Source organism: Lynx canadensis, chromosome C2 (genome assembly GCF_007474595.2).
Source record: "Lynx canadensis isolate LIC74 chromosome C2, mLynCan4.pri.v2, whole genome shotgun sequence".
Taxonomy (NCBI): domain Eukaryota; kingdom Metazoa; phylum Chordata; class Mammalia; order Carnivora; family Felidae; genus Lynx; species Lynx canadensis.
The window spans coordinates 62,229,126-62,246,829 of NC_044311.2; the positions used below are offsets into that span (position 1 = coordinate 62,229,126).

Sequence of the window (17,704 nt, forward strand, 5' to 3'; positions counted from 1 at the left end):
CTCCAAGTATTGCACATACATCTCATCATTTGTGATCTTTCACTCACTTTGGAAATAATAAAAGATAGCACATTTTCTTATATTATGTGATTAAAATATGCACATACTGTAACACTTGTATGCACATGTAGAGTTATTGGTAGGCAAAATTGTTCATCTTATGAACTAGGAAATTTACTTTGGCTAGTTAAAAATCTGAATTTCAGAGAGAATAGGGACTTTACACCCAACTCCTTCATCCTACAGATAAGGAACTAAGAGCCAGACAGACTGTCACTCAAGGACCCTGATTCCCATCTTTTTTTCCATCCGTTACACCATGTACCCATAGCACTTCATTTTGAAGTGATTAGTTACTAAATTTTAAAGATAATTAGAATATGAAAACAATTTGATTCTTATAACTAAACATATATAACTATAATATCCCTGTGAGCGTTTAGTTATGATCAGAAAGTAACTATCAAAAAGACACACTTTTCGTACAATATCTGACACAAAATGCATGCAATGTTCATCTTCCTTAGCCCATGAGGCCTAAAAGTGCAATTTAAATCAAGCTAAATGTAAAATATAAATACCTGATAAACATTTATTATTTTACAACTCTTTTCTTTTCCATAAGGCAATTATAAAAATCATATCATTCCTTAGCCTTTCCACATAAAATGAATAGTGACTGGAATATTTCTAACCCTTTTACTACTAAATCATGAATTTCCTCACTTTGAAATAGAGAGAATTTTTGAACAATGATAGATTTCTCCAGCTAACCAGAAGATGGTACTTCAGTTCTCATACTCTGTTATTCAGGACGCTGGGAAAGTACTTGAAAAATTGACGAAAAGGTAGCAGAGGGGGAGGGGGTAGAAGGGCAGGGAGAGTCACATTCCAAGATAATTTAATTACCTCACAACTTTCTATAAGACATCTTGCATAAAATTCCACCAGTTTTATTAGAGGAGCACAATTTTTAGTTTGAATATGTTGAAACGCAATAAATTAGTTCACTGATTTTAAGCATTTTCATAAAAATTTTGCTTACCATCTATAAAGACCAGAGCTTATAACCTTTAAAATCAGAAATAAGGAAAACAAAATATCAGGTTAAAAAAAAAAAAAAAACTTTTAAGATGTTTGTATATTTGTTCTTTCAATACAATTCTCTACATTTTGATTGATAGGTAAACCAGTTTTTAAAAATAACCAAATACGTAAGGAGATAGAAATGAGCCAATTAGATGGCACTGCTTTGTATTCTTCTTGTGATGAGAAACTGTATATATTTTGATAAATGGACACAGCCCCATTCAGCAAATAGCTCTGTGTATTGTGGTAAATTCTTGTGCAATTACAGAACTTCGCTGGAATGCCCAGTGGTCTCTAGATAAATTCCTTCACCCTCTATGGTAACAACTTGTCAGGTAGACTCATTTCCTGTTTTTTATCTAAGCACTAAAGGACTTCAAGGACTTTCATGAGTTTGGGACGAGTCACAGTCTGACCCATCTCTTATTATCAGTAATTTTTAAACACACACAAAAAAACTTCAATATTTATTTTCTTAACTGAATTTTGTTCACTCCAAAATATACTTTGGATCGGTAAGTAGTTAGCAGGAGACAATAATTTGACACCCCAAAACATGTTATTTTTCCACATATATTAATTTTTTTCTTTAAAGAGTTTGGGTTTTTAATTCTGCTAGAATTTCCTGTGTTCTTCCACACCAGCGTCATAGGAAATCCTAATGTTCTCAAGATTTCTTTCATTTCATTGCACCTGCTTTTCAGGATCAACAAGTTAGTTTACAAGCTTGAAGTCTCAAATTCAAAATACTTACTTGTGGGTGAAATAAGAATCCTGGCGAAGGTCTCAAGTATTTCTCTTTTAAAGCTTCAAGTGGGTCAGTTAGTTTTCTTTTCTCTACTCTGAAAGGTTAAAATTAGTTTTTGAAGATGAATCAGTCTCATATATCAATCGCTACATAATTACTGACATTTAAACAGCTAACAATAAAACAAATGGTAGATTTCTGGGAAGCACACTAATAAAAATATAAAGACATCTGTTCAGCTCTTGAAGAATACTCATGGCACTTCTAGGCGCTCATAGAAAGAAGGTCCTATTCACAATGGTAAAATCCTATTGGGTGACTAGTAACAATAATAATGAGGAAATATAAAAACTGAAGAGTCATGAAACCGGAGGCTTGGTTACAGATTTGTACCTTTCCATTTCAAATGCAGACAAGAAGGCTTGATGATTTTGAAATCATGAGGACAGAGCTCATTCTGAAAATTAAAGTCATTTTCTGCCAAGAAAGTGTTCCCCTAGACATTTGTTATATTTCCCCCATACTTGCCAATGAGGGCAGGAGAGTTTCTAAGCACCTATGCATTCTGCTCCCCTCTCTTTGAGGTCCCTCTTTTGGATGCCACGCTGATAAAGAGGGCAGGCAAAAGGGGGTGGAGGGAAAAGGAAGAGGAACTTTTTGAAGATAGAGAAATATAAAAATTATCGGCATATCCCTTCTGCTTTCTAAATGTTTGTTATTCTATTTTCTATTAAGTATGCAGGAAGTGACATCATGGATTAAATTAATTTCTTTTACCAACTGTTGATACATTTCTTTTTAAGAACCGTTGAATAAGCACGCTTCTAAAATAGAATCAAAATTAATAAAAACAGCTACCACTTCTTGAAAGTTTATAGATGCTATGTTTTGCATACACTAGGTCACTTACTGAAACAGGTCCTCTTATACCCATTTTATGAATAAAAAAAAAAAAAAGAACAACTTTAAGACATGGGAAAGCTGAGATTTCAACTCAGGTCTTGCACTAAAACTGGTGTTTAGGCATTTCATGACTTGGGTAGAATGACAGGCCTAGGTCCCTTATTCGGATTGAAACACCAGGGAGAAGACTGAGTTTTGAGTAAGCAAGGGGCAGAGAGGGTTAGGATACGATGGAGAAGAGTGTAATGGGTGTGTGGAGGAATTGGAAACCCATTGCCACTGGGAGGGTCTGAGAAAAAAAAAAAAAAAGTCTAAGGGATTATCTTCACAAAGGGCTGAGATGTATCACTGAGTTGGAAATACAACCTCACTGGCAATGGGTAACACACAATCTACACCCCAAATATGGAAGTTCTGTTTTCCCTTCTTTTACCTCTCTTATGGAGACTGCCACAAGAATTAAGACATAATAATTGGGAAAAGTGCACAGGCATGGTACTGATGGCTCGTAAAATATTTTTGCACTGTCCTTTTCAATCCCCTTCAAGCTGGGGGGGGGGGGGGGCGGGGAGGTGGGATAGCGCTCAACATACCGGCAATATTTCTTAGTTAATGTATTATAGATAATACAGGTAGAAAAGGAATCTTTGGTGAAAAGAGTTTGCGGCTCTAGTACTTATTAAGTAATAGGAACTCAATGAGTATTGTTGAATGAAAGAGTAGCACAAACTTGTTCGTGAAAGAGAATCAGGCAAAAATACAAAAATAGTCTCATCTTACACAAGTCCAATAAGCAATTATCCATGCCTTCCATTAATTCTTGACATTGTTCAAGACTCGAATGAGAAAGTAGATGTGAAAATGCTTGGTAATATTTAAAATACACAATAAGCATAATTACTATTATTCATACTTTTAAAGAAAGCTGGTATTTAAAAAATAAATAAATCATTCTGAATGTCAAGTGAGTGTTAACAGAATACTGTCTATGAGGCTTTTTATTAAGCATATATGTTTCCCCCCCCAAAGCACTTTTGGATGCATCAAAGAAAACTGGATAACGAAGGTATTAAACAGTGACATGTCTTTCAAAACCAGCCACTCACATGATACACAAAACATTTTTGTGATTAATATTTCACTTACTTTGGCTTCCTAGGAGATTTATTTAGAAACAGAATCTGAGCGGTACTTATTAAGGATGTGTTGGTCGGTCAACAAAGAGAAAATGCATGCTGTTCTGCATCCCACCTCATTCCAAATATCCTGACCCGCTTGAGTACCCACACATATTTGCATTAATCCTTCAGGAGCCTCATTCTTCTGCCACTTGACAGCTTGCTTTAAATATGGCTTTCCCATATTTTCCACTTAAAAAATGTGTTCAAAAATAAATTTATTGTCAGGGGAAAGAACTCTGTGGGCCTCATCCAAAACCCCAAATTCAGAGACATCCAAAAATAAGTCCAAACTTAATGAGTTGACCGTCTGAATAAAAAATGAATTCACTAGATCAAACAACTTTACTCTCTGCCTTGTAATAATAACAAAAATGGTTTGTTAAAAGCCATGGCTTTCAACTGCAAACCCTGCCCTTTGTACACACGTCGTCCACATTTAATCGTCTCCTGTCCACCCTTACCTGTAAATAGGGTCCATAAAGAAAGGAGTGGGTCTAGCATGCTGCAAGGAACCATCTGATGCTGGTCTTGGTTCAATGCTGCTTCCTTTCTTTTCCCCAAACACGTGGTTTTTACGAGGCTCGGTCAGCTTTGTCCCACTGGCTCTACTCCTACTGCCCATGCTTAGATCCAGGGGTTGGTCTTGGCTTGTAGCAGGTGTTGCTGGAGGCTTGGAGGGGACTGGAGTCAAGGGCTTCTCGTCCTTTCGCTTAGTGGTGAGATCAAAGGGAGACTCAGAGCTTCCCTTCTGCAGTTTCTTTACTTCACTTGGTGATTGGGGTTCCATTTTCAAAGGTAACGATCTCAAGTCTCTATCAGGAAATGGGTACATTGATTGAGAGAATGCTGGAAAAAACGGGAGGGGAAACATGGAAGGGTAAGGTAAAGCTCCAACTTTTTTGTCTTGCAGCCCCACCAGTCCTGTTGAACCAAAGTATTTTTCAGCAATAGAAGCAATAGCTTTTATAGAATCATTCACAGCTCCTGACACCGCAGTTTGCTCCTCTAAAGATGGTGAGAAAATGGAATGATTGCTGTATTCTTTCTTATTATGTATTGAAGCCAGATTCTGAAGCGGGCTTACTTTGTCTTTGAACATTTTACCATTTTCTTTAAATTTCTCTTTATCACTTTCAATGTCACTTTCCAGATCAGAGCCCGAGGTTGTTTCCAGGTCACTGCCACTTGGCGTACTGACATCATCAAGGTCACTACTCTCTGACTGGTCACTGATTTTCTCAAGGGGCCTCTCTTCAGAGGACCTCTCGGGCTGGAGCTCCACTGGCTTATTGTCCCCTACAGGTGGGTGTTTAGATAGTGCCTTCAAAATATCCTGTGTAGCTGGCAGTATCTGAGGATGTGTCATGAGGGGACTTTGACTTTTGTTTGTCTGTTCAGTACTTGATAGTCCTTTAACAGGAGAACTAGCAGGTATCAAAGGAGGCCTGTGGTACAAGCCGGAAGGAAACAGACCAGGGAAGCTAAAAGAAAATCCAGGAGCTGTTGGAAAGGTAAGACCAGCAGGATGCCTATTGGCACCAAAATAGTCAGCAAGGCCCGGGTTGGCATGACTCATATTAACCATGGACGTTTTATCCATAGCTGGGGTTCCAGGAAGTGAAATGCCTTGGCCAAAAAATCCACCTGCCGCAAAATGGTTCTTGCCCTCACAAAACCTCCTGTGTTTATTTAAGGAAGACGTAGTGCTGAACATTTGTCCACAGTCTTTGCACTTGATTTGGGTTCTGCAATCAGCATGCATGCGCTTATGACGACAAAGGTTTGAAAACTGAGTATAGGATTTATGGCAGACCTCACCTGTGTGCAAACAACAAAAGAGAATCTCAGGCTTTATGGCAATTGCTTCTGAATTTAGCAAATATCACAATTGGTTTACCCAAAATTGCAATTAGGAAGCCAGGAAAAGTTGTTGGAGGTACGAATCTGGGTACTCCCAACACAGAAAACCCCATGTCACTAGATTCCAAAGCAAGGCATCCAACCTGACAAATGTCTTGAGGCAGCACAAATATTTCATATATAAATATATTTAAATATTTTGTCATCCCCATTGCAAAATATTTTTTCATCATATTTGTGTATTTAAATATTTATAGCAAAGTCCAATTCCAGCATGCATTGACTTCCCACCCCATTGCTACCCTCATAGAATCTTACAAATTCAAGTCTCAAGGCGTACTGAACATAAAACATAACAGGAACCCCTTTAAAATTTTAGACCACTTAAAGACTTCTAAGTCATAGGCACCAAAACAAAATAAAACAGCCTTTCCCTCGACCAGAAACTTTACCTTCATTCCCTCTCCCCCTGGGGAAAAAGCCTGTGACTGCCCTACCATTATTTAATTTGTATTATATCATATGCTCTCATCATTCACACATCAAAGCCACACAACAATGCACATTGTGTATTCTGAGACATTTTTAACAATCATTTTCATGATTTGAGAAAGACTGACATAATTTACAATGGCTCTATTTTAAGCCTGCAAAGGAAGCTAAATTGAATGTGGTCCATCCTGCATTGCTGGTTCCCATGAACTATGATCACGTCCTCTGACTTCCCCTCACACCAGTGGTTGTGCTAACCTTCCTGCATTTATGAAACCCCCGTCCTTGGGAAATACGTCCACTTGTTGTCATATCTTCGCCGGTTATCTCAGGGCTTGACTTCTATGTGGGTTAGCCAACTATGGTAAGCAGGGAGAGTGTTCTGAGTGCTCTAATCCAGAAAGAACACGGCAGGGCACGGCTGGGAAAGAGCCCTCTTCGCGGAAAATTTGCCAAAAAAGTAGAACATCTTCCTCCTCACAGATGAGAGAACAGATCTAAGTGTATTTTAAGACCAAACTTCGTAACCTTTAAAAACTCCTTTGCTGGGTAAGAATTCCCCTCACTTCGCAGGCCGGCAGGATTATAGTATCCATTTCCTAAGCATCACATTTTTTTATCTGACTTTAGTAGAGGTGAATCCGCTTTATGTGTGAGCTTACTTTAACAATCCCGTGCACGTTTGATACATGCAGAAACATGATATGCCTTGTTGGTGATTACTGAAACAAATTTATATAAGAAATTAAATTGAAGACAAAATATGACATTTATTGCTTTCATGTGATGGCTGCCTTTGAGCGCCGAGTGGTTGAGCTCCTAAGTTAAAACAGTAATAGTTGAAAAAAAAAAAAAAACTCGAAGGAGATTTTATAGATGTTCAATCATGCAAAACTCACCCAAAAGTTGGATTATCCCACACACCACCAAACAGGAAGTACCAAGTGATTCCATAATATTTCTTTTACTACTAATGATTAAAATGCATTGCTACATATATCACTGCACTTAGTAATAGTTAAGGAGCTTTCAACTGTGGGATGATTCATGACATTATAGAGGCTGTAACATGCATTTTAATGGGAAGAGAAGATGTGAGTGATTTCTTTTCAAATTATTCTACTGGAATATATTGACCAGAGACTACTTTAAAAGTATATACTAGTAACCATATACAATAAATACACATGCTATTTCAATTCTTTGATACACTAATTAAAACCATATGATGTAGAGGGTAGAAACATGAGGGTTTTGCTGGTTATACTAATTCAGCTATGAGCAATAACAAGAAATAGTAAATAAAATGTCGTTGGAATTATAAAAGTTCACTCATCAAGAAAGTAACACCTCTCCTCTGGGCATTAAAAGGCGTTGAGAAAACGTCTTGATGGGTATTCAACCACGGCATAAACTTTTGAAAGGTTTGCAAGTGTTTGGCAAAGAAATGTTGCTCTCTCTATTCCTTTCTTATACCTGGATGGATTGAAGAAAATCAGGAGCTTCTCTACATCGGAGTAACAGAAGGTGCATTAGACTTTCCTGGTTGCCACCCCGTGTTACACAGATGAGCGATGTCTGTGTCAGGTCTTTAGAACAGAGAATCTGGGATGTTTCCTTAGGCGGAGGCTTTGTTTTCCTCACTTGAATGTCTGGCCTGGCCCACCACTAACCACCAGGCCTCCAGGTAAACGGCTCAATTGATGTTGAAGTCTATACTGTACTGTAATTTTCTCAGTAATAGGAATTAGCCAGCAGTTAACATTGCATTTTTCTACTTATTAAACAAATTAAGAGGTATTTTGAATATGTTCAGCCTATTAGAGCATGTGGTTTCTATTTGGGAAGGCTGGAGGTTTCTGCAAAGGCAGTGAGTAATTACCTTAGCACTGGTGACTTTGGGCTCAAGCTTGGCGGTACACTGTAATAAGAGACAGTTGCCATAAACACACCAGTGGGGGTAAATCGTGGTGTGTGGCCTTCTGGTGAGAAACAGATATCAACTCTAGGTGAACCTCCTCCACTCCCAATCTCCACACCAACTCTCCTCTTTTGTTCTGAAATTACATGGCTATTATTCATAATTACCCCATGGTTCTCTGTCAGATTTTACATTTGAAGAATTCCATCTGCTATTTAAATTTACCAATAATTACTGAAAATCCATTTGTGGCAAATAGTTGTGCAAGCTGATTGGAAAGGGACACCCTATAGTGCTTTAAAATGAAACACTTGATTTCAACACAATTAAAATTCCAGATCCCAGAACCTTAGATAATAGGAATCTATATTTTCCAACTTTTAGCTTAAATAATAGAGAAATCATTAAGTCATTAAATAGAGAATCCGTTCAGTCTATTTTTTCCCACCAAGACACAATAAACGTACCAAAATTTGTTTCTGAGGAATCAGAAATACATGAGTTATTTATGCCTGTAACAGTACGAAGTACATCAGTACAATAGTATGTACAACAGTACGAAGGGCGTCACAACATAGAGTCCGAAATGCCTTTATGAGACAAGAAGTCTAAAATTTCTATTGTATACTTTATTTCCTGTGATTTCTAACAGAGCTCCCCCCAAGGGAGACTAGAGCACCCTTTTGTTTATCAGCTGGTCATCTTCACTCCACCCAGGGTACAGGAGAACCCTGTAGGAGCAAAACAAGACTCTAGTTTAAGCTGGAAAGAGGAAAAAAAAGCTCTCCTGTTGCTTGGAAGCACAAAAGAGGACTGTGTCGAGCTAAAAATGAGGAGAGTTAGTCTCTGGCATCTGTGTGTTGGCACCAAAAATTATGTTTTTGCCCATCAGGTCCTGTAGTAGTGTCTCATATACCTACTACAAATTATTGAGTATTTGTCAGAAAAAAAAAATGTTTTCTAAGAGTTCCCACGTCAGAGGTTTTGCCAACTACTGAGTATGCCTCGATCATTTCCATGCTCATCTGCATACAAAATCAGTCTTAAAGTTTGCAGCGCAACTCAGTGAGTCAGTATTTATAAGCCCAGCTGAGCAATGGATCAAAAGAAGTCCAGAGTCATTGCTCAGATCGACTGAAAACAACTGATTTGCTTTATGAAATATTTCAGCACAATACAGGGAACAGGAGTGGGTGGACGGAAGAAGCAAATGAGCACGGAGTTTTACTTTATGTGGAGTGTGTTACTAAAGTGCTCTGTACAGGGACCTTCTAGGTAGGTGGTCAGATTGGATGTCTTCTGAACACACACTGCCAGTAAATTTGCTTTAGTGTAGTGGCTTATAGAAGCAACGTGTCCACCATCAAAGTGAAAATGTTCTGCTTTTCAAGTAACTGGTAGTTCTTACCAACCTGCAGCCGGTGATTGGTAACAATGTGTAGATTAAGGGGAGTCTTATTCCCCCCTCCTTCTCCACACACACACACACACACACACACACACACTCACTCACTCACAGTCACAGCCTACTTGACAAGTGGGGCTCTTCCAGCCTTTCTGATCCAGAATAGGTTTTTATCACTTCATCTTATTTATGGCATTTGCCTTTGCTGTTTTACAAAGCCATGACCATTTTCAGTGGAAGACAAATCTGGTTCTCTCTATTAAACCCTACAACCTGGAGAGGCTTCCCTTTCATTATTTAATGACTTCTCTTTTCTCTACTTGTTATTGATTTCATCTAATAGAAAACACCCCAGGAATTATAAACAAGATACCATGGATCTGGGTGTAAAAGATGTTCTTGTAATAGAAAAATAGCCCAACTGGATTGGACCATAAATAGCTAATGCAGAGACCCTTCTATGACCATGCGGCCATCTGATCACAGTGCCTTTCGGATGAGAGACAGATGCAGGAAGGAGGGCTGGAGTGTTAAAAACTTACAGATAAAGGGCTTCACACTGCTGTGGATGTGCTTGTGTTGTTTGAGGCCCGACGAAGTGGCAAACGTTTTGCCACACTCCGGGCATGCGTGGGCCCGGGCACCAACATGCTGAGAGCGAATGTGCCGCTGGAGGTTGCTAGGGTCCGTGAAAACCTGCTAGGAAATGAGTACTGATTAATCAAGAAACTTAATTCAAGGACACAATAACGAAGACCAGGAATGACTCAAGAAGGAATTTTGTTTATTTATTTTGTTTTTGTTTATTTGTTTTCCCCAAAGACCAAAAGAAAGTCATATTCCCAAAGCATGAGCTCCTCTCGGAGAGGGACTGTAAATTATTCAGATCTATGTCTTTAGCAGGAAATGTCCATCGGTATCAGTTGAACGAAATAATTAATGGCATGACAGACCACAGTCAAGATCTTCTTGATCCCATTTAGAGTGATTAGGGTTGAAAAATAAAATGCCAGCCAAGACATTATTTAAAATGGTATGTTACTTCCATCCTTTAAACCAAAACACACTATGTACGAAATTGGGGGGATTTTTACGAAAGTATCTCAAATCTATTCAAGGAGTTCTCCCAGGGATAATGCTAACACTGTTTCAAGCAAGGTACCATTAAGCTAAAACCATTCCTTTAAACATTATACTAAAAAAAGAGAGAAGAGAAGAGAAGAGAAGAGAAGAGAAGAGAAGAGAAGAGAAAAAGTCCCCCACACTTCTGGGAGCAAAGCATCTCTAAAGATAATTTCAAATATCACAATTTCCACTGGCATGAAGAAAGATATTCAAATGCTATAAAAAGGTTTTGGAAATAGAAATCAACTTCAATAACATCAGCGCACCTTTTAGTTAATTGAGAGCCATGAACATTAAATGATGTGAACTACTGTTTCCATGTTTCAGAGTCATGGTCAAGGTAGAGTGCTTCACTGCACCCTTATGCTGCTCAGCAGTGGCCACTAAGGCAGGCCACTAAGGCACTGTGCTCTTAATTAGAACCAAGTCATGATTTATGGTGGGGACTTGGGTGGAAAAATCTGCAAATGTAGGAGTCTCCTATTCTTTCTGAATAGGCATTCAGAAACTTTATGTGACTTCCTCGCAAACTGCTATTAAAAGAAATCAGTAATGTGCATTGGATACAATTTTCATTCTCCATAAGGCTATAAAACAACCCCACACTGGCAAGCCAGTAGCGGAACCAGGAATTTACCAAGGATGTCTGACACCTAGTTCTGGAACTCACCATTAAGCCTCACTTCCTCCCTTACAAAAATAAAAGGGTACCCACTAAGTGTTTTTATACACTGTACTAATGCCTTTTAGCATACAACACTCAGTCTACTTTTCTCAAGATATTTATAGTTTCCCCTCTCAAGGGTTGTTTTTATATATCATAGCAAGTGATGGATTAAGAGAGAGCAGGATGACAGAGAGAGGCCAAGTAGTCTACAAATTCACTGTACCTTGGCACAGTTTTCACATTCATAGTGCTTTCCACTGTCATGTGACATCTGGTGGCGAATTAAATTGGACTTCCAGTTAAATGCCTTGGGACACTGATCGCACTTGTATTCCCTCTCTTCAGTATGTGACAACATGTGTTTCTCCAGGCTGTTAAGAGAACAATTGGTTGAATAAGACACGGTGACAAAGAATACATTCATAAACAGAATGTCATTTTATTGCTAATCCAACTGGCAATTAAAGAAATGAGAAGGAAAAGGAGTTGAGGTGAGAGAAGAGAAGAAACAAAGAGAAGAAACAGGCTCACAACAGACGAAAGAATATTTACTCTTCCTAGACTGTGTCCTTCACTAACACAGAGAAGTACCCCTGTTGTTTGAAAATAAATCTGATATAGCTATCAGGGATTAGTTGCCAAGTTAGAGGCACGATAAACGACTAGCTAATTGCCCAGTTCTGGATTCACCACACCATTCTAAGGGCAACACACATTGCTAATACCCACTTAATTCAAACACAAACACTGAAACTGAAGATCTTCAAAACATGCTTAAGAACATGCAGGCAGGTATCCTTTCTAATATATAACCTCTAGATTCAAAAAGGTACTTTTGTTTCTACCCATATCTCCAAGTGGAAAAGTGAGTTGTAACCTAACTATTCAACAAGCAACTTCCCAAAATAACCCTGAGACGGATGGATGAATGGATGGCCCTGCAGATGAGCGATGAATGGATATGTGTATACATAGATATAGAAGTATATGTATATAGCGCCTATGAATTAGGGAGGAAAGAAAATGTGTAATAATATAAGTGGATGCACTATTAAAGCCCTTCAAAAGAAAAACAGAGTTAGAAGTTTCTCACAAGGATAATTTTTCTGTTTTCAAGCTTAGAATATTTTTGCTTCTTAAATATTTCCATCTCTTTTCTAAAACTTGTATATGAAATCTGCATGGATTTAATGAAAATCAAATATTATAGATAATGGATTGCTGTGATAGTCAGATATTTTAACATATTTGTTAATTAAATATGCACAGATAACACACGGGGATACTACCCCTAAAGTAACCAGAGCTTCTTGGAGAAATAGCCTGTTTCAAACTTGAAGCCCAAGATACACGATAGGCCTTGAACATCTTGTTACGGCAAAAAGCAAGAAAGTTATAGAGCATGTCAAAAGAATTAAGGTACCAACGTGAAAAAACAACCACTGACCAAAGATGAGGAAATTTAAGCATCAATAAAAATAATAATTTCATCTTTTAACAAAAACAATATTCAAAATCGCACAAACAAAAACTCACGGGTCACCCTTGGAAGATTCTGAGAAGCAAAATCATTACTCTGAAAACTAGTAAGTAAAGAGAAAACTCACCCACATGTCCTGCCCTTCCTATATGAACTGTACTTCAGGGTGAGCAAATAAACAATGAGGGGAAGTTTCTCTGCGTAGAATTAACAGAGATAATAAATAATGAAATAATGATAGAAGTAGAAAACATCCATTTTACAGCATGTAAGCAATTAATAAATGTAGGCAAGTCAGAAATAAATCTTGTGCCTCCTGAAGGAAATAAACCATAGCATCAGTGAGGTATTATTCTTAAAACAATGAACCTAAATCTGATCAAGGCTTGGGATGTAACTGTGAGTTTACAGGAAGTAGAGAAGATGGAGAAAGATGTTAACACCAAGGGGACATGATCAGTAGAATCCAGACTAGAGGAAATGCTACAGGAAAAAACAGTTTCTTCTATAAATAAATTTCAGTGAGGGAAGGAGGGAGGAAGGGAGGGAGAGAAAGAAAGACTGACTTTGACTGAAGGAACTTATAAATTAAAAGAGACATAAGAGGGGCACCTGGGTGGCTCAGTCGGTTCAGCTCAGGTCATGATCTCATGGTTTGCGAGTTTGAGCCCCGTGTCGGCCTCTGTGCTGACAACTCAGAGCCTGGAGCCTGCTTCAGATTCTGTGTCTCCCTCCCTCTCTCTCTGCTCCTCCCCCACTCACACTCTCTCTCTCTCTCTCTCTCTCAAAAATAATAAACACTAAAAAAATTTTTAATAAAAAAATTTTAAAGAGACATGCCAACAAATTGCAATGGCAGATCTTATTACGATCGTAATTCAAACATAAAACTAAAAATAATGAGATAACTGGGGGAAATTGAACACTGACTTTATATTTGGTAATATTAAGGAATCATTATTTTTAAAGTGTGGTGCAGAAATTTGTGTTCTAAAGAGTCCTTTTTTCGACAGATACATACTGAGCTATTTATGAATAAAATGACATAATGTCCAGGATTTGTTTCAATAATCTGAACAAGTATAGCTGAGACAAGACTGGCCTTGTATGATAATTACTGAAACTGAGCATATGGGGGTTTATTACACCATCCCTCTCTAGTTTTGTATACTTTGAAACTTTCCACAGTACAAAGATATTAAGAAAAACAACAACAACAACTACCAATCCTGCAAGCACTCTTTCTTTGCCATGTTCTATTTTTCTGTGAGATAAATACTCTAAAGTTGAGTATGAGTAAGACCCTGCGCACCTAGAATATATCCAGCAGTCACGTACGCTGTGTGAATGGCAGGGTGCGTGACAAAATGAAGTACCCTTTCTCCTATCTTGATAAATCAGAAATGTCTTTCCCATATTTTTTTCTCCTCCACAGCTTCCCCTCTACAACTCCATTCATATTGGCATATGAACTTATTTTTCCTGCCCCGTGAGTCAGTCGACTTTGTAATGCTATTCTGTTTGAGCACAAATGGTGATATCTCTGTGAACAAAAGGTACCAGGAGAGTACAGGTGTGTGGAGTCACAAGAACAGCCCTATCTTTATCTACAATATGCAATCCTCTGTTTGTTACACGAGTTGAAATGTTATTAATAGAGTTAAGAGAGAGATATCATCAACTGCGGTTAACATTGAACTGAGTCAGGGACATCTTCCGAAATCATGGCACAGATTCATATACTCACTGTCATCCTCAGCCACTCAGGAGGGCATGCCATTTGATGACATATATTCCAATATGTACGTCAAATCATAAACTCTGAAATCTAATGGGAGAGACAGGCCTGTACATTGAGTCTTATTCCTGTGCCCTTACTCCAAGGATATGATAAGGTTTCAAGAATATAGTACATGGCATACAGGGGGAAAAATAACTAGCAGTGTAAGAGGAATTCTCCTTTCTTTTTCTTCTAATCTAGCATAAAATCCATATTGTTCTATCACTCAGTGATAGAAAGAATCAAAAGACAACTGGTTCCTACAAAACCAAATGTGTATTTCTTTCACAGACACAGAAGCCATCCCGTCAGCTGTTAGGGAGGCTTCTCCACTTCTCATAGAACTTCATCCTATTTTATAGAGCTTTGCCTAGCCTTCTGGGTTCTTTGCAATTTTTGCATATTAACCTTTGGTCCTTGCCCTTTTGGGGGGCGAGAGGGTATTTTTTCTCAACATTTGACAGAAAAGATACAGAACAGAATAATTATCATGTCAAAAAAATCTTCTCATTTGTTTAAAGTATAAAGCAACAAAATAGGATTAAATAAAGTGGAAAATATTTGGGGAATGTAAGTTCTGCACATGAATAAATTATATAACCAAAAATACCACTTATATGGTCGACCTCAGGTTGCATAGTGACATGCTATATCCGTCTGGCTGAGCTACCAAAAAGAAAGTTCTGAGGGTTCATCCAATACCAGATAATTAGGTTTCCTTATTGTTTCCCACTGAATGTTTTTGACTGAAGGAACCAAACTGGCAGTTGGTTTTGGCATTAAGTAGAATTGACTCAGCCTCAATCCCAGAGCCAGTAAGAAAAGAAACTCTCTCTACCTAGGTGTCACCATGCCTTCTAGTGGGCAGTAGGAATTACATTTTAGTGTCTAATCCACCATTTTTTGTCTTATAATGCTGCCCATTATTTTTGATAGCAAAATTGAAGGAAATAATACTGAATCTCTGGCATCAGAGATACTGCTTTACGGTAATAAATACTTTCCTTACCCACAGGTATTTATTCGTTTCATTTTATTTTTTAATTTGAGCACAATTACATTCATGAGATATGCTCTGACTTTTTTATAATACAAATCTAAGTGTTACCAAACATTTATAACAGATTGATTCTCTACGTGGATTTATATTAAATGGTAAAGATGAGTTTAAAGGGTACCGGGAAAGCCCTCTTATTCCCTACAATGTTTTCCCTCTAAAAGCTAAACCTTTCCAGCCTAGAAATTTTCAAGCTTAGAAATTTATCCTTTTGACTCAGTCTCCTGAAGGAATGGGTTATCCTTGGTGCTTTTTTAAGTTATTTATCCATTAAAATCAATGACTACTGTATGAAATCCTTTCCTGTAAGAAGCCTAGACAGAGAAGAGGATGCAGGGCCATCAATGGAGAGAGAAGAAGAGACACTGAAGAAAGAAAGGAAATAAAATGATAAACTGAAATAGGTGGACTGTCCAAGGTAAACCATGAGTAACTCACACTCTTAAGGCAGCTGATACACTACCATAGCCATTTAAATACAGGGTTATGTTCACTTGAAGTTCTGATTATAGATTCCAAGGATCATTTCTGGATTTAAAAGCAAAGAAATGAGGGGCGCCTGGGTGGCTCAGTCGGTTGAGCCCCCGACTTCGGCTCGGGTCATGATCTCGCGGTTTGTGAGTTCAATCCCTGCGTCAGGCTCTGTGCTGACAGCTCAGAGCCTGGAACCTGCTTCAGATTCTGTGTCTCCCTCCCTCTGCCCCTTCCCCACTCGTGCTCTGTCTCTGTCTGTCAAAAATGAACAAAAGTTAAAAAAATAAACTAAATAAAAGCAAAGAAACAAATACAATTGTTAAAATTGTTTGTGGGCCACGGCAAAAACCATTAGGTAGAAGCACACGGAAAACCTATTAGCTGGTTCTGTATCTCTGATCAGAAGAACTATTTTATAGCATAATAATCAATGTAGTTCTCAAAGGGGAGGTTCCAGGGTGGCTGTTTGCTTTAATAGAAGTTCAAAAAAAAAAAAAAAAAGTTCTTGAATGAAGTTCAAAAGCCTATAAAAAGTTACCATATTGCTGATACATGATTTTCACTTTGTTAAAAGTAAGTATTAAAGAATAATTTCATTTAGATCACGTTTATTCTTTCCCTTTTGGGAAATAAAACATTTTCTTCATTGGGCATGATTTTCTTATTCTTTTATATATGTGCCGTTTTAATAGTTGAAATTAAATCCATGGGTTACACTGATCTACCAAAAGGTCATCGATCTTTCATTAAGTGTACACCAGAATCAATCTTTTTTTTTTTTTTTTTTTTTTTTTTTTGGTCATCTAGGTGTTTCTGGAACCAGCTTTACTGTTTGGCACATGATTAGTTTAATTGGCATCAGTGTTGCTCCGGCATTCTTGATTCTTCCTCTAAGTCATAGTTTGTGCTGTCATGCTACGCTTTCTTTCAGTTGCCAATAATACTACGTAAATAAATATAAACATATTATTTTCCATCTAGCGTCAAAATAACTAATTCCAACTTGCTTGTAAACATTTTACAGATAAGAATTTCCAAGGAAAACTGATTTATGAACATGTCACTAACACACTTGTCAGGTTCATCACAGTTCCAGATTTTCCATGTGCATAAATTCTGAAAATTCAGCATAACCACACTTCACTGCAGAGTAAATAAACACGTCTCGTAGTGCAACATGCCATTTCTAACCTTTGCAAATCGGGGAACACTTGGTCACATTCCTTACACTCCTGGATCGCATGTATCTCTCGGAGATCGTTTTCACTTTCGAGTTTTTGTTGGAAGTCCTCTTCCACCATCGAAAATGCTGAGTGAGGGGTGCTGCACGGGAACTTTTGGTGATCTGCTAGCTCCGCCTTGGACTCGAAGAGCTGGTCACAGTCCTCACAGCGATACTGCCGTTCTTCTGTGAAAATAATTCAGGTGTTACCAGGACTGAGCGATCAGAAGTGTCACCACAAACCGGCAATTTTTATGGAAGACATAATGGAAACTATTTAGTTGTTATTTCTACCACTTT

The 17,704-nt window shown here is 38.0% G+C and overlaps 1 protein-coding gene across 5 annotated transcripts in view; it reads right to left on the minus strand.

Annotated features, from left to right (window-relative positions):
• Positions 1-17,704, minus strand: part of MECOM (MDS1 and EVI1 complex locus) — a 560,629-nt gene that overhangs the window by 26,176 nt on the left and 516,749 nt on the right. For 2 of the 5 annotated variants that reach the window (XM_030329663.1, XM_030329661.1), the window contains exons 5-9: positions 17,374-17,590; positions 11,615-11,762; positions 10,142-10,295; positions 4,383-5,739; positions 1,844-1,931 (exon numbers count right to left, since the gene is read on the minus strand). In XM_030329663.1, the coding sequence (XP_030185523.1) occupies positions 1,844-1,931; positions 4,383-5,739; positions 10,142-10,295; positions 11,615-11,762; positions 17,374-17,590 (1,964 nt within the window). Of the gene's footprint in view, positions 1-1,843; positions 1,932-4,382; positions 5,740-10,141; positions 10,299-11,614; positions 11,763-17,373; positions 17,591-17,704 lie in introns of all 5 variants that reach the window. The other 3 variants (XM_030329662.1, XM_030329660.1, XM_030329665.1) reach the window with 2 other exon arrangements.